This window comes from Mustela erminea, chromosome 16, assembly GCF_009829155.1.
Source record: "Mustela erminea isolate mMusErm1 chromosome 16, mMusErm1.Pri, whole genome shotgun sequence".
In the NCBI taxonomy this organism is placed as follows: domain Eukaryota; kingdom Metazoa; phylum Chordata; class Mammalia; order Carnivora; family Mustelidae; genus Mustela; species Mustela erminea.
Window position 1 is genome coordinate 37,065,253 of NC_045629.1, and position 17,284 is coordinate 37,082,536.

General features: G+C 36.7%; 1 protein-coding gene across 1 annotated transcript in view; it reads left to right on the forward strand.

Annotated features, from left to right (window-relative positions):
- Positions 1–17,284, forward strand: part of LOC116575395 (cyclic nucleotide-binding domain-containing protein 1-like) — a 57,669-nt gene that overhangs the window by 24,696 nt on the left and 15,689 nt on the right. The window contains exon 3 of the mRNA XM_032316739.1: positions 16,248–16,358. Within this exon, the coding sequence (XP_032172630.1) occupies positions 16,248–16,358 (111 nt within the window). The remainder of the gene's footprint in view (positions 1–16,247; positions 16,359–17,284) is intronic.

The following is a 17,284-nucleotide window of genomic DNA, read 5'->3' on the forward strand; positions in this document are numbered from 1 at the left end:
ACTGATCATCCCAGGTGTTTTTCAGATTATTATTTTCACGCTCTCTGTTACTAGGTTGCTTGCCTGCGTGGAGAAGCTCAGTGCACTTTTGGCTCTATCCTGGCCAAGGCTGCTGACTTAAAACTTCAATCTTTAAGGACCTAGTGTGGTGGGGACTGGTACTGGTTTTCTGGGGGAGGGTTTTGCCACACTGGGACTGATACAGGTTTGATGAAGAAGGGCAGTTGCATCATAGTACAGGGGCATGGGATTTGGAACAGAGCAGGCTAAACAGGCATTATGTGGTTTAGCCACCCTCAGGAGGTGTCTCTGTGGCTGTGCTGAGGGTCAGAAAGGGAAATGGTGCCCACTGGCTCTTTTGTCCCTGGGGAAGTGACTCTGAGAACACCAACTCTTACAGATGCACTCCAAGAAGAGTGAATAGTCTTCCCCAGTGACTTAGGCAATCCTCTGATGGTGCCCTGTTCCCATCCCCCCCATCCCCAGTTGCTTGTGTGCCTGCTCTCTAGAAATAGGACAGCACCCTCAGGTCTCTATCCCAGCCAACCCCACGAACCTCTAAAACTCCTGTTTCTTTGAGCCCTGCATATTGGAAAAACACAAAAATCAGCCTCTCTCATTTTCCCAAACAATACTCTGGGGAAGTGTTCTTGTGGATATCCCTGTGTCCTCTGCTCTGTCTCACCTTGCTTCTTGACTAGGCCTTACTTCTCTCTACAGCATCGTGATTCACTTCTCCCCAAACCACATCTCTGCACTTCCTACCTTCCTCAATGTGGCCTTCTCTCTCCCTCTAGCTGTGCGGTTTATTCTGTCAATCCTCAGGTCTCTTTCCTGGCTATTCAGAATGATTTGATAGTTATCTAGCTGTGTTCCAGGGAAGAAGCAAGCCCAGGGTCCTCCTACTATGTTGCCATCTTAGCTTCCCCCACTATAGTACAGTACTATAAATGTATTTTCCTACATTTTTTCCCCTTTAGTTTACTTTATTGTAAATATACAGCATATACACGTCTGACATAAAGTTATATATTAATTGGCTTTTGTTATCAGTAAGGCTTCTGGCAAACAGTAGGCTGTTAGTTAAGTTTGGGGACATCAAACGTTCTACATGGATTTTCAACTGCAAAGGGGGTTGTTTGGGGGGTGGGGAGTGCCCCTAACTTTGCTATGAGCCTCTGTAGCAAATTAATCAAGCCTTAACTTGGAAAGAGTCATGGAAATCTGCCCCTGTGACCAAATTGAACAGAGTTGTGCATAATCTGGGGTTCTGCCACATGTGATTGGCATCTGAAGTGAGATGGGAACAGTCTTGTGGAACTGAACCCTTAATCTGTGAGATCTAGCACTACCTCCAGGCAGTGTAAGAACTGAGTTAAATTCTCAGACACCTTAGTGGTATCCCCAGAATTGCTTGGTATTTTGTGGAGGGACCCCCCCCCCCCCATACACATCGGAATTTGCTCCAGGAACCCATAATCCCCTTCTTCTCTAATTTCTTGTCCCCTTAAGGAACTTTGTTCTAGAGGATGTTTTCTTAGATAGGCCTTCTCAAGTTAGAGAAGCTATAAATGATCTCTAAGATGTGATTAACCCTCAAATATCCCTGTATCTTGATTTAAGAAACAAACTCATATTCTTATGAAAACTTGCTTCGCATCTCCATTCCTTATAATATTATCACAATTAGATTCTGAATTCCCAGAGGGAAACAATCATATGAGTTTGGTTCGCCATGGTATTTTCTTTCTTTCTTTTCTTTTTTTTTTTTTTAAAGATTTTATTTATTTATTTGACAGAGATCACAAGTAGATGGAGAGGCAGACAGAGAGGGAAGCAGGCTCCCCGCTGAGCAGAGAGCCCAATGTGGGACTCAATCCCAGGAAACTGAGATCATGACCTGAGCCGAAGGCAGCGGCTTAACCCACTGAGCCACCCAGACACCCCACCACTGTATTTTCATTGCCTATTTCAGTTCAAGGAACATAGCTGGTATTCAAAAGATATTTGCTGAGTGCCTGCCATTTACCTAATAATTGAAGCATGAAAATCTTGTAGGCATGTTTTATACACTTGTTTCTTTATTTTTCCATATGTTATACTTAGATTCCACTGTTCCTTTGTATTTCTAATGCTTGCTACTTATTTTTTATCCAGTACTCAATTCTAGTTACTTGTCTAGTTACCTGTCTAGTTACCTGTCTCCAGGACTACTACATTTACAATTTAAGTTCCATTCTCAAGTCTCTTCTTATCTTAATTCCTCATTGTGTACTACAACAAAGTAAATATGTTTATTTCATTCATATTTAAAAAAATTTTTTAAAGGTTTTATTTTTTATTTGATAGACAGAGATCACAAGTAGACAGAGAGGCAGGCAGAGAGAAGGGGGTAAGCAGGCTCCCTTGCTGAGCAGAGAGCCGGAGCGGAGCTTGATCCCAGAACTCTGGGATCGTAACCTGAGCCGAAGACAGAGGCTTTAAACCACTGAGCCACCCAGGTGCCCCATTATTCATATATTTGTAATAGACTTTATTTTTTGAGCAGTTTTATGTTTGCAGAAAAATTGAGCAGAAAGTAGAGTTTCCAAATACCCTTTACTCTCTTAGTTTCCCATATTATTAACATCTTGCGTAAGTGTGGTATATTTGTTGCAACTAATTAATCAATATGGTATATTACTATTGACTAAAGTCTATGTTTATAATAGGGTTCACTGTGTTGCACATGCTAGGGTTTTGACAAATGTATAAGGACATGTATTCACCATCACAGTATCATATAGAATATTTACTGCTCTAAACATTCCTTGTGTTTCACCTGCTCTTCCCTCCTTCCTTAATCCCTGGTAACGACCAATCTTATTATTTCTATAGTTTTGCTCTTTCCAAAATGTTACATACTTGAAAAAATACAGTTATTAGCTATTTAAAATTGATTTCTTTCTCTTAGCAATGGTACATTTAAGATTCCTTCATCTTTTTTCATGACATGGTAGCTCATTTCCTTTTGTCACTGAATAATACTCATTATATGGATGTACTTCAGTTTATCTATTCAATTGAAGAATAGTTGCTTCCAAATTTTCGCAATTATGAATAAACCTGCTATAAATATTCATGTACAGGTTTTTGTGTGAATGTTAAGTTACCAACTTGGGAAATACCAAAGAGTGTAATTGCTGTATTGCGTGGTAAGAGTATGTTTAGTTTTGTAAGAAACCACCAAACTGGCCTCCAAAGTGTGTGTACCACCACCTTTCCACCAGCAATGACTGAGAGTTTTTGTTGCTCCATTCCTTGACAGCAATTTGTGTTGTCAGTGTTCTGAATTTCAGCCATTCTAATAGGTGTGTTGTGGTATCTCGTGTTTTTCTTTTTTGGTTTGTTTTGTTTTGTTTTTTAGAGAGAGAGACATACACAAGTGGGGGTAGACACAGAGGGAGAGGAAAAGAATTTTTTTTTTTTTAATTTAATTTAATTTAATTTTATTTTATTTTTTATTTCCAGCATAACAGTATTCATTATTTTTGCACCACACCCCGTGCTCCATGCAATCCGTGCCCTCTATAATACCCACCACCTGGTACCCCAACCACCCACCCCCCGTCCCTTCAAAACCCTCAGATTGTTTTTCAGAGTCCATAGTCTCTCATGGTTCACCTCCGCTTCCAATTTCCCCCAACTCCCTTCTCCACTCTAAGTCCCCATGTCCTCCATGCTATTTGTTAGAGGAAAAGAATCTTAAGGAGGTTCTACGCTCAATGCAGAGCTCTACCTGGGGCTCAATCTTAGGACCCTGAGATCTTGACCTGAGCTGAAATCAGGAGTCAGACACTTACCCGAGCTACCCACACGCCCCGATACCTCCTTATTTTAATTCGCTTGTCCCTGATAATATATAATGTGGAGCATCTTTTTATATATTAATTTTCCATCTGTATTTCTTCCTTGTGAGGTGTTTGTTCATATCTTTTACTGATTTTTTTAATTAGGTTGTTTGTTTTCTTATTGTTGAGTTTTAAAAGTTATTTTTATATTTTGGATATCAGCCCTTTATCAAATAGGTGTTTTGCAAATATTTTTTCCCAGTATGTGTATTATCTGTTCATTCTCACAGTAGTGTCTTGCAAGCAGAAGTTTTAAATGCTAATAAAGTTTAACTTATTAATTTTTCCTTTCATGAATTATGTTTTTGGTGTTTAATCTAAGAAGTCATCACCACACTGAAGGTCACTTAGATTATTTTCCAATTTTTTTTTTCCTGCAAGTTATAAAATTATGGCTTTTACATTTAGGTCTGTCATCTATTTAGAGATAATTTTGTGCAGGGTGTAAAGTCTGTGTACCCATGCATTTTTTTTTCCCAGAGAGATGTCCAGTTGTCATAATACCATTTTTGGAAAAAAATATCCTTTCTGTATTGAGCTGCCTTTGCTCTTTTGATTTGATCATGTGATTGTATACATGTGGATCTATTTCTGGGCTTACTGTTCTGTTTCATTGATCTTTTTGTCTACACTTTTTTGCCCATATTATTTCTCTGACGTGTTTGTGAATTTCTACAGATATATCTTCAAATTTAATTTCTTATTCAACTCTCTCTAATTTGATCTTTGTCCTTTTCATTGTGTTTTTAATTTTAATAATTATAATTTTCATTTTGAGATGTTCCACCAAGTTCTTTTTTCAAATTTGTCTGGTCATTCCTGATAGTCTTTTGTTATTGATCATCACTGTTATTCTATCTTTTATTTCTACAAATATCTTATACCATTCTATACCCTATATCTAACATACCAGGATTTATAGTCTTTAGGAGTATAATTCTAATACTCCACTCATGGTAACTTGTCTTTGGAGATTATCTTTCTGTGAAAGATTTGCTTATTCTCAACATATAATAACATGTGACCTAAATTGTGGATACTTTCCCCCAGGGAGAATTTATAACTTTCTCTTCCTAGAACCAGGATATATGAAGAAGCTGACATTCCTTCATTCTCCTTCAAGAATCTCTCTCTAAATCAAGGTCCTCAGGCTGGGCTCCCCTCCTTTTTCCTTGGTCAAGTTGCATTTTTCTCCCATTGCTGTCCTCAAAATCCTACCCCTCCTGTCTACTTCTTGTTCACATCTCAGGTATCCACTCACTTTCATTTCCTTTTTGTTGCAATATGGTGCTCCTCAGAGACATCACTTACTCCTTGTCAGATCAATAATGTAACAGAAAGTTCTTTTGCATGATATGTGCAAGAACAGAGTTCTTTAGAGAATCAAGACTGCCATGATTTAGAAACTGTTAAGATCTTTTTTCTAAGGTGTGATGTTCTACACTACAAGACAATGGGTGCCAGATATTTTCTTTTAATAGTTCTATTACAACAATGAAAATTTCCCTTAGACTCATTGTGTAGGTCCTTTAAATAAAGAAGTAGAGTTTATATCTCTACACTTAAAAAAAAAATACTTATCTGTTTTAAAGAGAGAGAGCACAAGCAGCAGGGGCAGAAGGAGAGGGGTAGAAAATCTCAAGCAGACTCTATACTGAGCATGGAGCCTGATGTGGGGCTGGATCTCAGGACCCTGAGGCCATAAACTGAGCTGAAACCAACAGTTAGATGCTCAACTGACTGAGCCACTGGGCCGCCCCTCTATCTCTACATTTTTAAAAAGTGAAGAATTTGTTACTGTATGCATATATTCTGTACCTTGGTTTGTAGTAATAGTTATTATTTTTACATGCCTAATATATTATAAATGGTGGGTCAAAGCTTTGCTTTTATTACTTCTAACTAGTACAACAGTCCCAAAGGTAGATATTCCTTTTCTAAAGATAAATAAATGAGAAGTTGGAATTGTTTATAAGAGACAAAGCACAACTTCAGTTTATATGATAATTGAGTATTTATTCTGGGAAAATTTTATGACAGGTCAATATCCCTATAAAAGGTTTAGATTGGGTCTTCAAGTCATATCTTGACAGTTGGCTTTGTCAAAATATATCTTTTAATTTTTTTTCCAGAAACTTTATGGAAATAAAAAGTATAGGGATTAATCTTTATGATTAATGTATCTATTAATCAACTGTAGTGGCATAGGAGTAGAGCTCCTTTGAAAAAATAATCAAATAATTTTGAAGCCATGAAGTCATTGGAGGTGAGCTGTATCCGTAGATAAGGAAGCTGATCAAATGTACTCATAACTAGATACTAACATTTCAAAAAATTTCAGAAGTTAAGTCAGAAGAAACTGAATAGAATGACACTTTATAGTGGCATTATCTGAAGATTGCTGATTGATTGATCTTTCCATTTAGTAGCTAGGGTATGTTAAATACATTGACCTTATAACAGAACATTTTTTTCTTTAAATTACTAGTGTAATAAAATAATGAAATCCATTATATACAATGTAATATATAATAAATAAAAGAAAACATAAATCCATTTTATATAATGTATAATATATTATCTCTTTCTGTGTGTGTGTGTGTGTGTATATATATATATATATATATATATATATATAGTGAACTTAATTTGTTTTAAATTACAACTGCACCTTCTTCTAATGCAGAAGAATAACATTTATATTCTTTTTAGTTTTCATCAAATAAATGTATAGATGCTATAATATGTAAAAGAAAAATTCAGGAGGAAAAAATCTATAAGAGGTTGAATAGATTCAACTTTTTATGACTTGTTTTAATTAATTTAAAATGAAAAAATGTAAATTGCCTTAGGGAAATCACATAAATATAATTCATCAATAAGTATTTTATTAAAAGTGTATTTATTATTCCCAAATTTGTAAGCAGAACTAAACAGGATGCAGAAGATACATGCAGAAGATATAAATTATTAGGGTATATAAGTTGTTAACAACTTATAAGATATAAGTTGTTAGCAGTTATAGACAAACCCTAAATCTCAGTGGTTTAACATAATAGAAGTTTTTTTGTTTCTCAGCTCAAGCCTTATAGGGTTATTTTTGATTGGTAGGCTGTTCCTATTTTGTTCTCCCATCTTTCTGTGTGGTTTTCACATCTACCCTACTCATTTGCTTCAAGTTGGAAGGGAAAAAGACATGGAGAATCTTAGGTAGGAAGGTTTTTTGGTGAGGTTGGGAGCAGATTTTGATGGGCCTGGTCTGGAATGGTGCACATTACTTTCACCCTCTCTTCCATGTTCCATTGACTAGAACTCAGCCATGAGACTACATCTAAGTGCAAGAAAGGTTGGGAAATGTACTTTTTAGCTCTGTGCCTAGGAAGAAAAAGACATGTTTTTTTGCAACATAGAGAAATTTTTGAGATGGATATAAAATCATTGTATATTAAAAATTGAATTGTTGTTATTTAGACATGTATCTATTAATTGATATATAAGGAACTGAGGCATATAAAGGATAAATGACCTGCTTAAGTTTATATAAAGTAGAAAGATTAATGTACAAATTCAGATCATTTTGAGCCCAAGACTAAGATTCTTTTATTTCTTATCATAGGCACAACCTAGTAGAGAACGCAAGAAGTAACTACGTGTCATGTAGTTAGGGAACACCATCAAGGCTATTAACTGGGGCTCCTTCTTTGGCCTGAGATAGTATAATTGGTGTACAGCCTGAAGATTATTTTGATTGATTCACACAGTAATTTAAAACTTTTTTTTTTTAAAGATTTTATTTATTTATTTGACAGAGAGAGATCACAAGCAGGCAGAGAGTCAGGCAGAGAGAGAGGAGGAAGCAGGCTCCCGGCTGAGCAGAGAGCCCGATGCGGGGCTCGATCCCAGGACCCTGGGATCATGACCTGAGCCAAAGGCAGCGGCTTAACACACTGAGCCACCCAGGCGCCCCAGTAATTTAAAACTTTTTAAAAAGTAAGTTATGGTCTTAGTTTGCTTAGGCTGCCATAACATAAAACCATAGATTATCTTAAATACCGGAATATACCAGGCCTTCATGTGTACATGTGGAGAGAGAGAGAGAGGTCTTTCTCTTCTTCTTAGAAGACTACCAGTTCTATCGGATTAGGTCCCTACCCTCATGATCTCATTTAACTTTATATTCTTTTTTTTTCTTTTTTTAAAAAATTTATTTATTTTCAGAATAACAGTATTCATTATTTTTTCACCACACCCAGTGCTCTATGCAATCTGTGCCCTCTATAATACCCACCACCTGGTACCCCAACCTCCCACCCCCCCGCCACTTCAAACCCCTCAGAATCTTTTTCAGAGTCCTTAGTCTCTCATGATTCACCTCCCCTTCCAATTTACCCCAACTCCCTTCTCCTCTCTAACACCCCTTGTCCTCCATGATATTTGTTATGCTCCACAAATAAGTGAAACCATATGATAATTGACTCTCTCTGCTTGACTTATTTCACTCAGCATAATCTCTTCCAGTCCCGTCCATGTTGCTACAAAAGTTGGGTATTCATCCTTTCTGATGGAGGCATAATACTCCATAGTGTATATGGACCACATTTTCTTTATCCATTCGTCCGTTGAAGGACATTTTGGTTCTTTCCGTAGTTTGGCAACCGTGGCCATTGCTGCTATAAACATTGGGGTACAGATGGCCCTTCTTTTCACGACATCTGTATCTTTGGGGTAAATACCCAGGAGTGCAATTGCAGGGTCATAGGGAAGCTCTATTCTTAATTTCTTGAGGAATCTCCACACTGTTCTCCAAAGAGGCTGCACCAACTTACATTCCCACCAACAGTGTAAGAAGGTTCCCCTTTCTCCACATCCCCTCCAACACATGTTGTTTCCTGTCTTGCTACTTTTGGCCATTCTAACTGGTGTAAAGTGATATCTCAATGTGGTTTTAATTTTAATCTCCCTGAGGGCTAGCGATGATGAACATTTTTTCATGTGTCTGATAGCCATTTGTATGTCTTTATTGGAGAAATGTCTGTCCATATCTTCTGCCCATTTTTTGATATGATTGTCTGTTTTGTGTGTGTTGAGTTTGAAGAGTTCATTATAGATCCTGGATATCAACCTTTTGTCTGTACTGTCATTTGCAAATATCTTCTCCCATTCTGTGGGTTGCCTTTTTGTTTTCTTGACTGTTTCCTTTGCTGTGCACAAGCTTTTGATTTTGATGAAGTCCCCAAAGTTCATCTTCGCTTTTGTTTCCTTTGCCTTTGGAGACATATCTTGAAAGAAGTTGCTGTGGCTGATATCGAAGAGATTGCTGCCTATGTTCTCCTCTAGGATTCTGATGGATTCCTGTCTCATGTTGAGGTCTTTTATCCATTTTGAGTTTATCTTTGTGTACGGTGTAAGAGAATGGTCGAGTTTCATTCTTCTACATATAGCTGCCCAGTTTTCCCAGCACCATATTCTAAAAGCTTCATCTCCAAATACAATTGCATTAGGGGCTGGGACTTCAACATATGAATTTTGGGGGGACAAATTCAACCTACAGCAGTTACTAATATTTAAAAATAAAAACTTTACATGAAACTTCAGACTTCTGGCTTCTGTAAAAGCAAACTAAACAAAAAAACACAACAAAAGCCTGCAGAGTCTGACCACTTTGGACTTTTCTTAATACGTGATAAAAATGAGAAAACAATAGCAGAGAGAGAGGAGGGTTGTGGCTTTATGGGCATTCTTTCCAGTTTAGCGTAGTCCCTACCTTTTAATACGTGCTTGGCTATTATAAGCATTTAATTTTGTGACCTTTGGATAGAGAGCACCCTGAAAGTGTTCTAGAGCTCTTGTGAGTAAATCTATAGGTTTTGGATGTATCTCCCCTTCATCTGCTTGAGGAAATTGAAGTTCTTTCTTTGTAGGTGAGTTTCCTTGCAGGTGAGCATCAATAAAGTAATGAATTTTGTCAATAGACAGTGTTTACTCATAGCCTAGGAAATTATGAAAGTTATTTTGTGGACAGTATTCAAGTGTCAAATAGCTATTTGGATCCATAGTCATCCTTGCCATAATTCTTAATCTTTCTGTGTCCCTGGCTGTCTAATTATATTTATATCATTTCTCTTAATCTATTCTCCTATCCATATTTAGAAGCAATTATTTTCAGACGTCACATAGTTTTAGACAATAATACATACCTACTGAATGCAGAGAACTATATGTTTTTATTTCAAAAGAGATACAGAAATAGGAATATGCTGTCAAGTTACTTTTTGTGATGTAGAATATACATCATGGCATCATAGGGCACTTAGGGCCTCATTCTGAAAATTGTATCATTCCTAGTTCTAACATTTGATTCTTCCACTTTAACCTTTCACATCTTTTGCTTCTTGATGATACTACTTTGGAGACAGATCAGAAGCACTGGCCCATGTACACCAGCCACCAAATCTTGAAAATTCTCAGCATTAGTGAAGCAAGCAACTCAGTCATACATATAGAAAATGACAACAGTGAAGGTCTTAGCATTTTGGTGTAAACTTCTCAGTTACTCCAAAGATGATATATCCAGATCACAGTTTGGGGTAAGTTTCCAAGTCTTGTAGAATAGACTCCATGTAGACAAAGGAAAGAGGTCCGACTTTAGTATTTCTTGGCTCTCAATTTCTTTTTCTACAAAATGGGGATGATAGGAATATCAGCTAATATAGTTGTATAAGGATAAATTATCTGAAACATGTAAACTGCCTAGAATAATGACTGTCACTTAGTAAGAACTAACATGTTTTATTATTTTGGGGGTGCAGTATATCCAAAAGGTTAAGACAATTTTTTTTAAAGATTGTTTTATCTACCTACCTACCTATCTATCTTATTTAGAGAAAGAATGTGAGAGAGGGCACATGAGGGGAGGGGCAAAGAGAAAGGGAGAGAGAGAATTCTTAAGCAGACTCCCTGCTGAGCATGGAGTCCGACCCAGGGCTCCATCGCAGGATCTGGTGATCATGACCTGAACCAAAACCAGGAGGCACCCTGAGAATGGATTTTCAAGTCAATTTAGTTTTCCTTTGTATTCTGTGTCCTCTACTTCCTAGTTATATTAATCAAGTTTGCAGTTTCTTTATGTGTAAAATGGGCAGTAAAGAATAGAAACTTTGTCAGGTTATATAAATATATAATGAGACAGAAATCATGTAAAGATCTTAGTCTAATGTTTTGCATATAATAAGTACTCGACATGTTACAAGTAGATGTGTAAAATAGATGATTGTAAAATGCTAGTTCCAAATGGGGAGAAAAAAAAGATCTTGGAAAAGCTTCTAATGATATCAGTGACTAGATTTTAAAAAGAGTGGATTCTAGGGGTGCCTGGGTGGCTCAGTTAGTTAAGCGTCTGCCTTCGGCTTGGGTCATGATCCCAGGGCCCTGGGATCGAGCCCAACATCAGGCTCCCTGTTCAACCGAAGCCTGCTTCTCCCTCCTCCCTGCTCCTGCTCTCTCTTGCTATCTTGTCCTTCCCTCTCTTAAATAAATAGATAAAACTTTTTTTTTTTTTTTTTTTAAAGAGTGGATTCTTGGGACGCCTGGCTGGCTCAGTTGGTTAAGCAGCTGCCTTCGGCTCAGGTCATGATCCCAGCGTCCTGGGATCGAGTCCCACATCGGGCTCCTTGCTCCGCAGGGAGCCCGCTTCTCCCTCTGACTCTGCCTTCCACTCTGTCTGCCTGTGCTCGCTCTCACTCACTCTCTCTCTGACAAATAAATAAATAAAATCTTAAAAAAAAAAAAAAGAGTGGATTCTTGTTCTGTGTATCTCTGTAGTGTGAGATTAGGCATGAAATACCTAATGTCATATTAAATCAAATCCACATTGCATTATGTGAATCAATTAACTTACATAACATTCTTAAAGTATGGAGTATTTGTTTTATGTAAAGAATTAATATTATGTTTTAGGAAACTTTGGCCAGGAGAAAATAAGCTATTATAAATATTTTATAGTGTGTTGTTATTATTTATATTGACAGTGAAACAAGAAAATCCTTCTTGAGGATTTTTATATTCATTGCCATGTGGCAAATATTGACTAAGTTGTTTGTCAGTGTTCATTTTTAAGTATTATCATTTTTCCCCCATTTTATTTTATTTTATTTTTCAGTGTTCCAAAATTCACTGTTTATGCACCACACTCAGTGCTCCATGCAATACGTGCCCTCCATAATACCCACCACCAGGCTCACCCATCCCTCTACTCTCCTCCCCTCCAAAACCCTGTTTGTTTCACAGAGTCCACAGTCTCTCATAGTTTGTCTCCCCCAACTTACTTCTCCTCTCCATCTCCCAATGTCCTCCGTGTTATTCCTTATGCTCCACAAGTAAGTGAAACCATATGATAATTTTTTAAAATTAATTTATTTATTTTCAGCATAACAGTATTCATTATTTTTTCACCACACCCAGTGTTCCATGCAATCTGTGCCCTCTATAATACCCACCACCTGGTACCCCATCCTCCCACCCCCCTGCCACTTCAAACCCTTCAGATTGTTTTTCAGAGTCCATAGAAACCATATGATAATTGACTCCTCTGCTTGACTTATAATCTCTTCTAGTTCTGTCCATGTTGATATAAAAGATGGGTATTCGTCCTTTCTGATGGAGGCATAATACTCCATTGTATATACGGACCATATCTTCTTTATCCACTTGTCTGTCGAAGGGCATCTTGGTTCTTTCCACAGTTTGGCGACTGTGGCCATTGCTGCTATGAACATTGGGGTACAGATGGCCCTTCTTTTCACTACATCTGTATCTTTGGAGTAAATACCCAGGAGTGCAATTGCAGGGTCATAGGGAAGCTCTATTTTTAATTTCTTAAGGAATCTCCACACTGTTCTCCAAAGTGGCTGCACCAACTTACATTCCCACCAACAGTGTAAGAGGATTCCCTTTCTCCATCTCCTCTCCAACACTTGTTATTTACTGTCTTATTAATTTTGGACATTGTAACTGGTGTAAGGTTGTATCTCAATGTGGTTTTGATTTGAATCTCCCTGATGGCTAATGATGCTGAACATTTTTTTATGTGCCTGTTAGCCATTTCTATGTCGTCTTTGGAGGAGTGTCTGTTCATGTCTTCTGCCCATTTTTTGACATGATTATCTGTTTTGTGTGTGTTGAGTGTGAGGGGTTCTTTATGGATCTTGGATATGAGCCCTTTGTCTATAGTGTCATTTGCAAATGTCTTTTCCCATTCTGTGGGTTGCCTTTTTGTTTTGTTGACTGTTTCCTTTGCTGTGCAGAAACATTTGGTCTCGATGAAGTCCCAAAAGTTCATTTTCACTTTTCTTTCCTTTGCCTTTGGAGACATATCTAGAAAGAAGTTGCTGTGGCCGATGTCAAAGAGATTGCTGCCTATGTTCTCCTCTCTGATTTTGATAGATTCCAGCCTCATGTTGAGGTCTTTTATCCATTTCATGTTTATCTTTATGTATGGTGTAAGAGAATGGTTGAGTTTCATTCTTCTACACATTGCTATCCCATTTTCCAAGCACCATTTATTGAAGAGACTGTCTTTTTTCCACTGTATATTTTTTTCCTGCTTTTTCAAAGATTATTTGACCATAAAGTTGAGGGTCCATATCTGGGCTCTCTGCTCTGTTCCACTGGTCTATGTGTCTGTTTTTGTGCCAGTACCACGCTGTCTTGGTGATCACTGCTTTGTAGTAAAGCTTAAAATCAGGCAACACGATGTCCCCAGTTTTGTTCTTCTTTCTCAACATTTCCTTAGCAACTCGGGAACCTTCTGGTTCCATACAAATTTTAGGATTGTTTGTTCCAGCTCTTTGAAAAATACCTGTGGGATTTTGATTGGGATGGCATTGAAAGTATCAATTGCTCTAGGCAGTATAGACATTTTAACAATGTTTATTTTCTGATCCATGAGCATAAAATACTCTTCCATATTTTTGTGTCTTCTTCAATTTCCTTTATGAGTGTTCTGTAGTTCCTCGAGTGTAGATCCTTTACTCTTTGGTGAGGTTTATTCCCAGGTATCTTATGGTTCTTGGTGCCATAGTAAATGGAATCGATTCTCTAATTTCCCTTTCTATATTTTCATTGTTAGTGTATAAAAAAGCAACTAATTTCTGTACATTGATTTTGTATCCTGCCACATTACTGAATTGCTATATAGTTCTAGTAGTTTGGGGGTGGAGTCTTTTGGGTTTTCCATATAGAGTATCATGTCATCTGCCAAGACTGAGAGTTTGACTTCTTCTTTGCCAATTTGAATACCTTTTATTTCTTTTTTTATTTCCTTTTATTTCTGATTGCTGTTGCTAGGACTTCTAGTACTGTGTTGAACAACAGTAGCAAGAGTGGACATCCTTGTCGTGTTCCTGGTATCAAAGGGAAGGCTGTCAGCTTTTCCCCATTGAGGATGATATTCACTATGGGTTTTTCATAGATAGATTTTATGAAGTTGAGGAATGTTCCCTCTATCCCTATACTTTGAAGGATTTTAATCAGGAATGGGTGCTGTATCTTGTCAAAAGCTTTTTCTGCATCAATTGAGAGGACCATGGGGTTCTTCTGTCTTCTCTTATTGATTTGTTCTGTTACATTGATTGATTTGAGAATGTTGAACCACCTTTGTGTCCCATGGATAAATCCCACCTGATCATGTGGATATATTTTTTTAAGATTTTATTTATTTATTTGAGAGACAGAGATCACAAGTAGGCAGAGAGGCAGGCAGAGAGAGAGAGGAGGAAGCAGGCTCCCTGCTGAGCAGAGAGCCCGACGCAAGGCTTGATCACAGGACGCTGAGATCATGACCTGAGCTGAAGGCAGAGGCTTAACCCGCTGAGCCACCCAGGTGCCCCGTGGATAATTTTTTTAATGTACTATTGGATCCTATTAGCTAGGATCTTGTTGAGAATCTTGGCATCCATGTTCATCAGGGATATTGGTCTGAAATTCTCCTTTTTGGTGGAATCTTTGCCTGGGTTGGGGATCAGGGTAATGCTGGCTTCATAAAAAGAGTCTGGAAGTTTTCCTTCTGTTTCTATTTTTTTGAAATAACTTCAGAAGAATAGGGATTATTTCTTCTTTGAATGTTTGATAGAATTCTCCAGGGAATCCATCAGGTCCTGGGCTCTTGTTTCTTGGGATGTTTTTGATCACTGCTTCAATCTTGTTACTAGATATTGGTCTATTCAGGTTGTTAATTTCTTCCTGATTCAGTTTTAGAAGTTTATAGGTTTCCAGGAATGCATCCATTTCAGCTTCCTTAACTCATTGACATATTAAGTGTGATCATTTTTGATAATTATTGAAAAAAGCTGTTAAGATGAATGCTTAACATTTAAAAACAGTTGACCAACTATTCATGGTGGTTGTCAATTAAAAATGGAATGAAGCACATTTTCCAGAAATATAAGTCATTATGTGACACTGAGTGATAATTTACTATATCCAGTGGATCTTGCTATTGGCATTTTTAGTATTTGCCATGGATTGCAAAACTGGCTACAATTAAGAATCACCTGGAGAAGGAAATTTATTTATTTATTTATTTGACAGAAAGAGAGGTAAAGAGAGAGCATAAACAGAGAGAGCAGCAGGCAGAGGAAGAGTTAGAAGCAGACTCCCCACTGAGCAGGGAGACAGATGATGCTGGGCTTGATCCTAGGATGCTGGGATCATGACCTGAGAGGAAGGCAGACACTTAACCAAGTGAGCCATTTAGGTCCACTGTGGAGTAGGATATCTAAAATAGAGAAGTCCACACTGACTTCCATCTTTGGAGATCTTGTTTCCTCAGGAAAAGGATCAGAAATCTGTACTTAAAAGAAGCATCCCAATGATTCCAGTGATCTTCTGGATTGGGAAGTTCTGATCTTTTGCTCTAACACATCATTATTCCGGTCCTAAAAATACAGTGCATGAGATTTTCATAAATCATCACAAAGATTCAGATAAATATACTTTTTGGTACTGTATATGTGAACTCTATTTGAATCATTTTGGAGGAATTTAATTATGTGGCATATTTAATGTAAAGGCTTTCATCAATTACAGAAATAAAATTTTAAGAAGGCTCAACTTAAAATTAAATTTTTGGCATTGACATTCCCATAAATCTGATGTTCATAAAATATTTCTTACTGAGGCACACTATGGACAATTTTTATAGTGGATAATTTTAAAGCATAGAATATTTAGGTTTCATACTTTTTTATTTGCTTTTTAGGGAAAATAGTTGTATGTCTGAAGTTAAAAATCTTTCTCTCGGAAACTATTATCTGATGATATCTAAATTTTAATTTTTCTCTCTTTATATTTTTAAAACAGGAGTTCTAGCAGTGTGTTCTCAGCTCACACTATGTTTATAAAGCAATATCCTAAAATATTCCTGCAGAAAAAACCCAGACTGCCTAAACTTTTCAAACTGGAGGGAAAAAGGTAATGATATCTTCTTTTGGAAGCAAGATTGGTGTGTGTGCACATTAAAGAACAAATGAAACTCAAATAATGAAAGTATTTGATCTGTTTCCAGCATTCCGTGCTAGGGAACTCCCAGGCAAATGGAGTTTGATAGGAAAGGATAAATTCACACAGTTGTTTTGAAGGAATTTTAATTATATGGTATGATAATTAGTACTAATAAATGTATGTTGCTCCTTTAGTTTTATCATTAAAATAAATAAGCAACTAGCCCTATATAATAAACATAATAAAAGAAAATACTATTAAGAATGTGAAAGATAATACAGTAAATGATTCAGAAAAACTAAGAAAATTATAAATTATGATAGAATACCTTATATAGCTTGAGGCTAATTTGATAATCTAGATTTTATTGGTTAATTTTCTAAAAAACTGTGCTACTGAATTTATTCAAGAAGATAAAAATTAAAAAATTATTACAGTATAAATAGAAATTGTGCAAAGCATTCTTCAAAAGTATTTTTTGAAGCAAAAAGGAACAAAAGCAAAAGTTAAAAACCCATAACCCAAGTGATATCACTAGAAGTTCTTTTCAAATGTCCAAGGAAAGGTAATTTCTGTGCAATTTAATTTTCCTAGAGTGTTGAAAATAAAAAATAGTTTGTGAATTTGCCATGTATGTATAACTCTGATATCAAAATTTAACAGGAGTGGTTACAGTAATAAAGAAGAAATACCAATTTTTATTATGAGTATATAGGCAAACATACACAAAATTTAGCACAATAGTGTATTAGATTTATATATCATGTTTAAATTGGCTTCATCTCATGAGTGTAAAGAAGGTTCATTATTAGAAAAGCTATTATTATAACTTTATAATATGATTAGCTCAAGGAGAAACTGTATGATCTATCAGTGCATAAAGGTATTTGATGTAA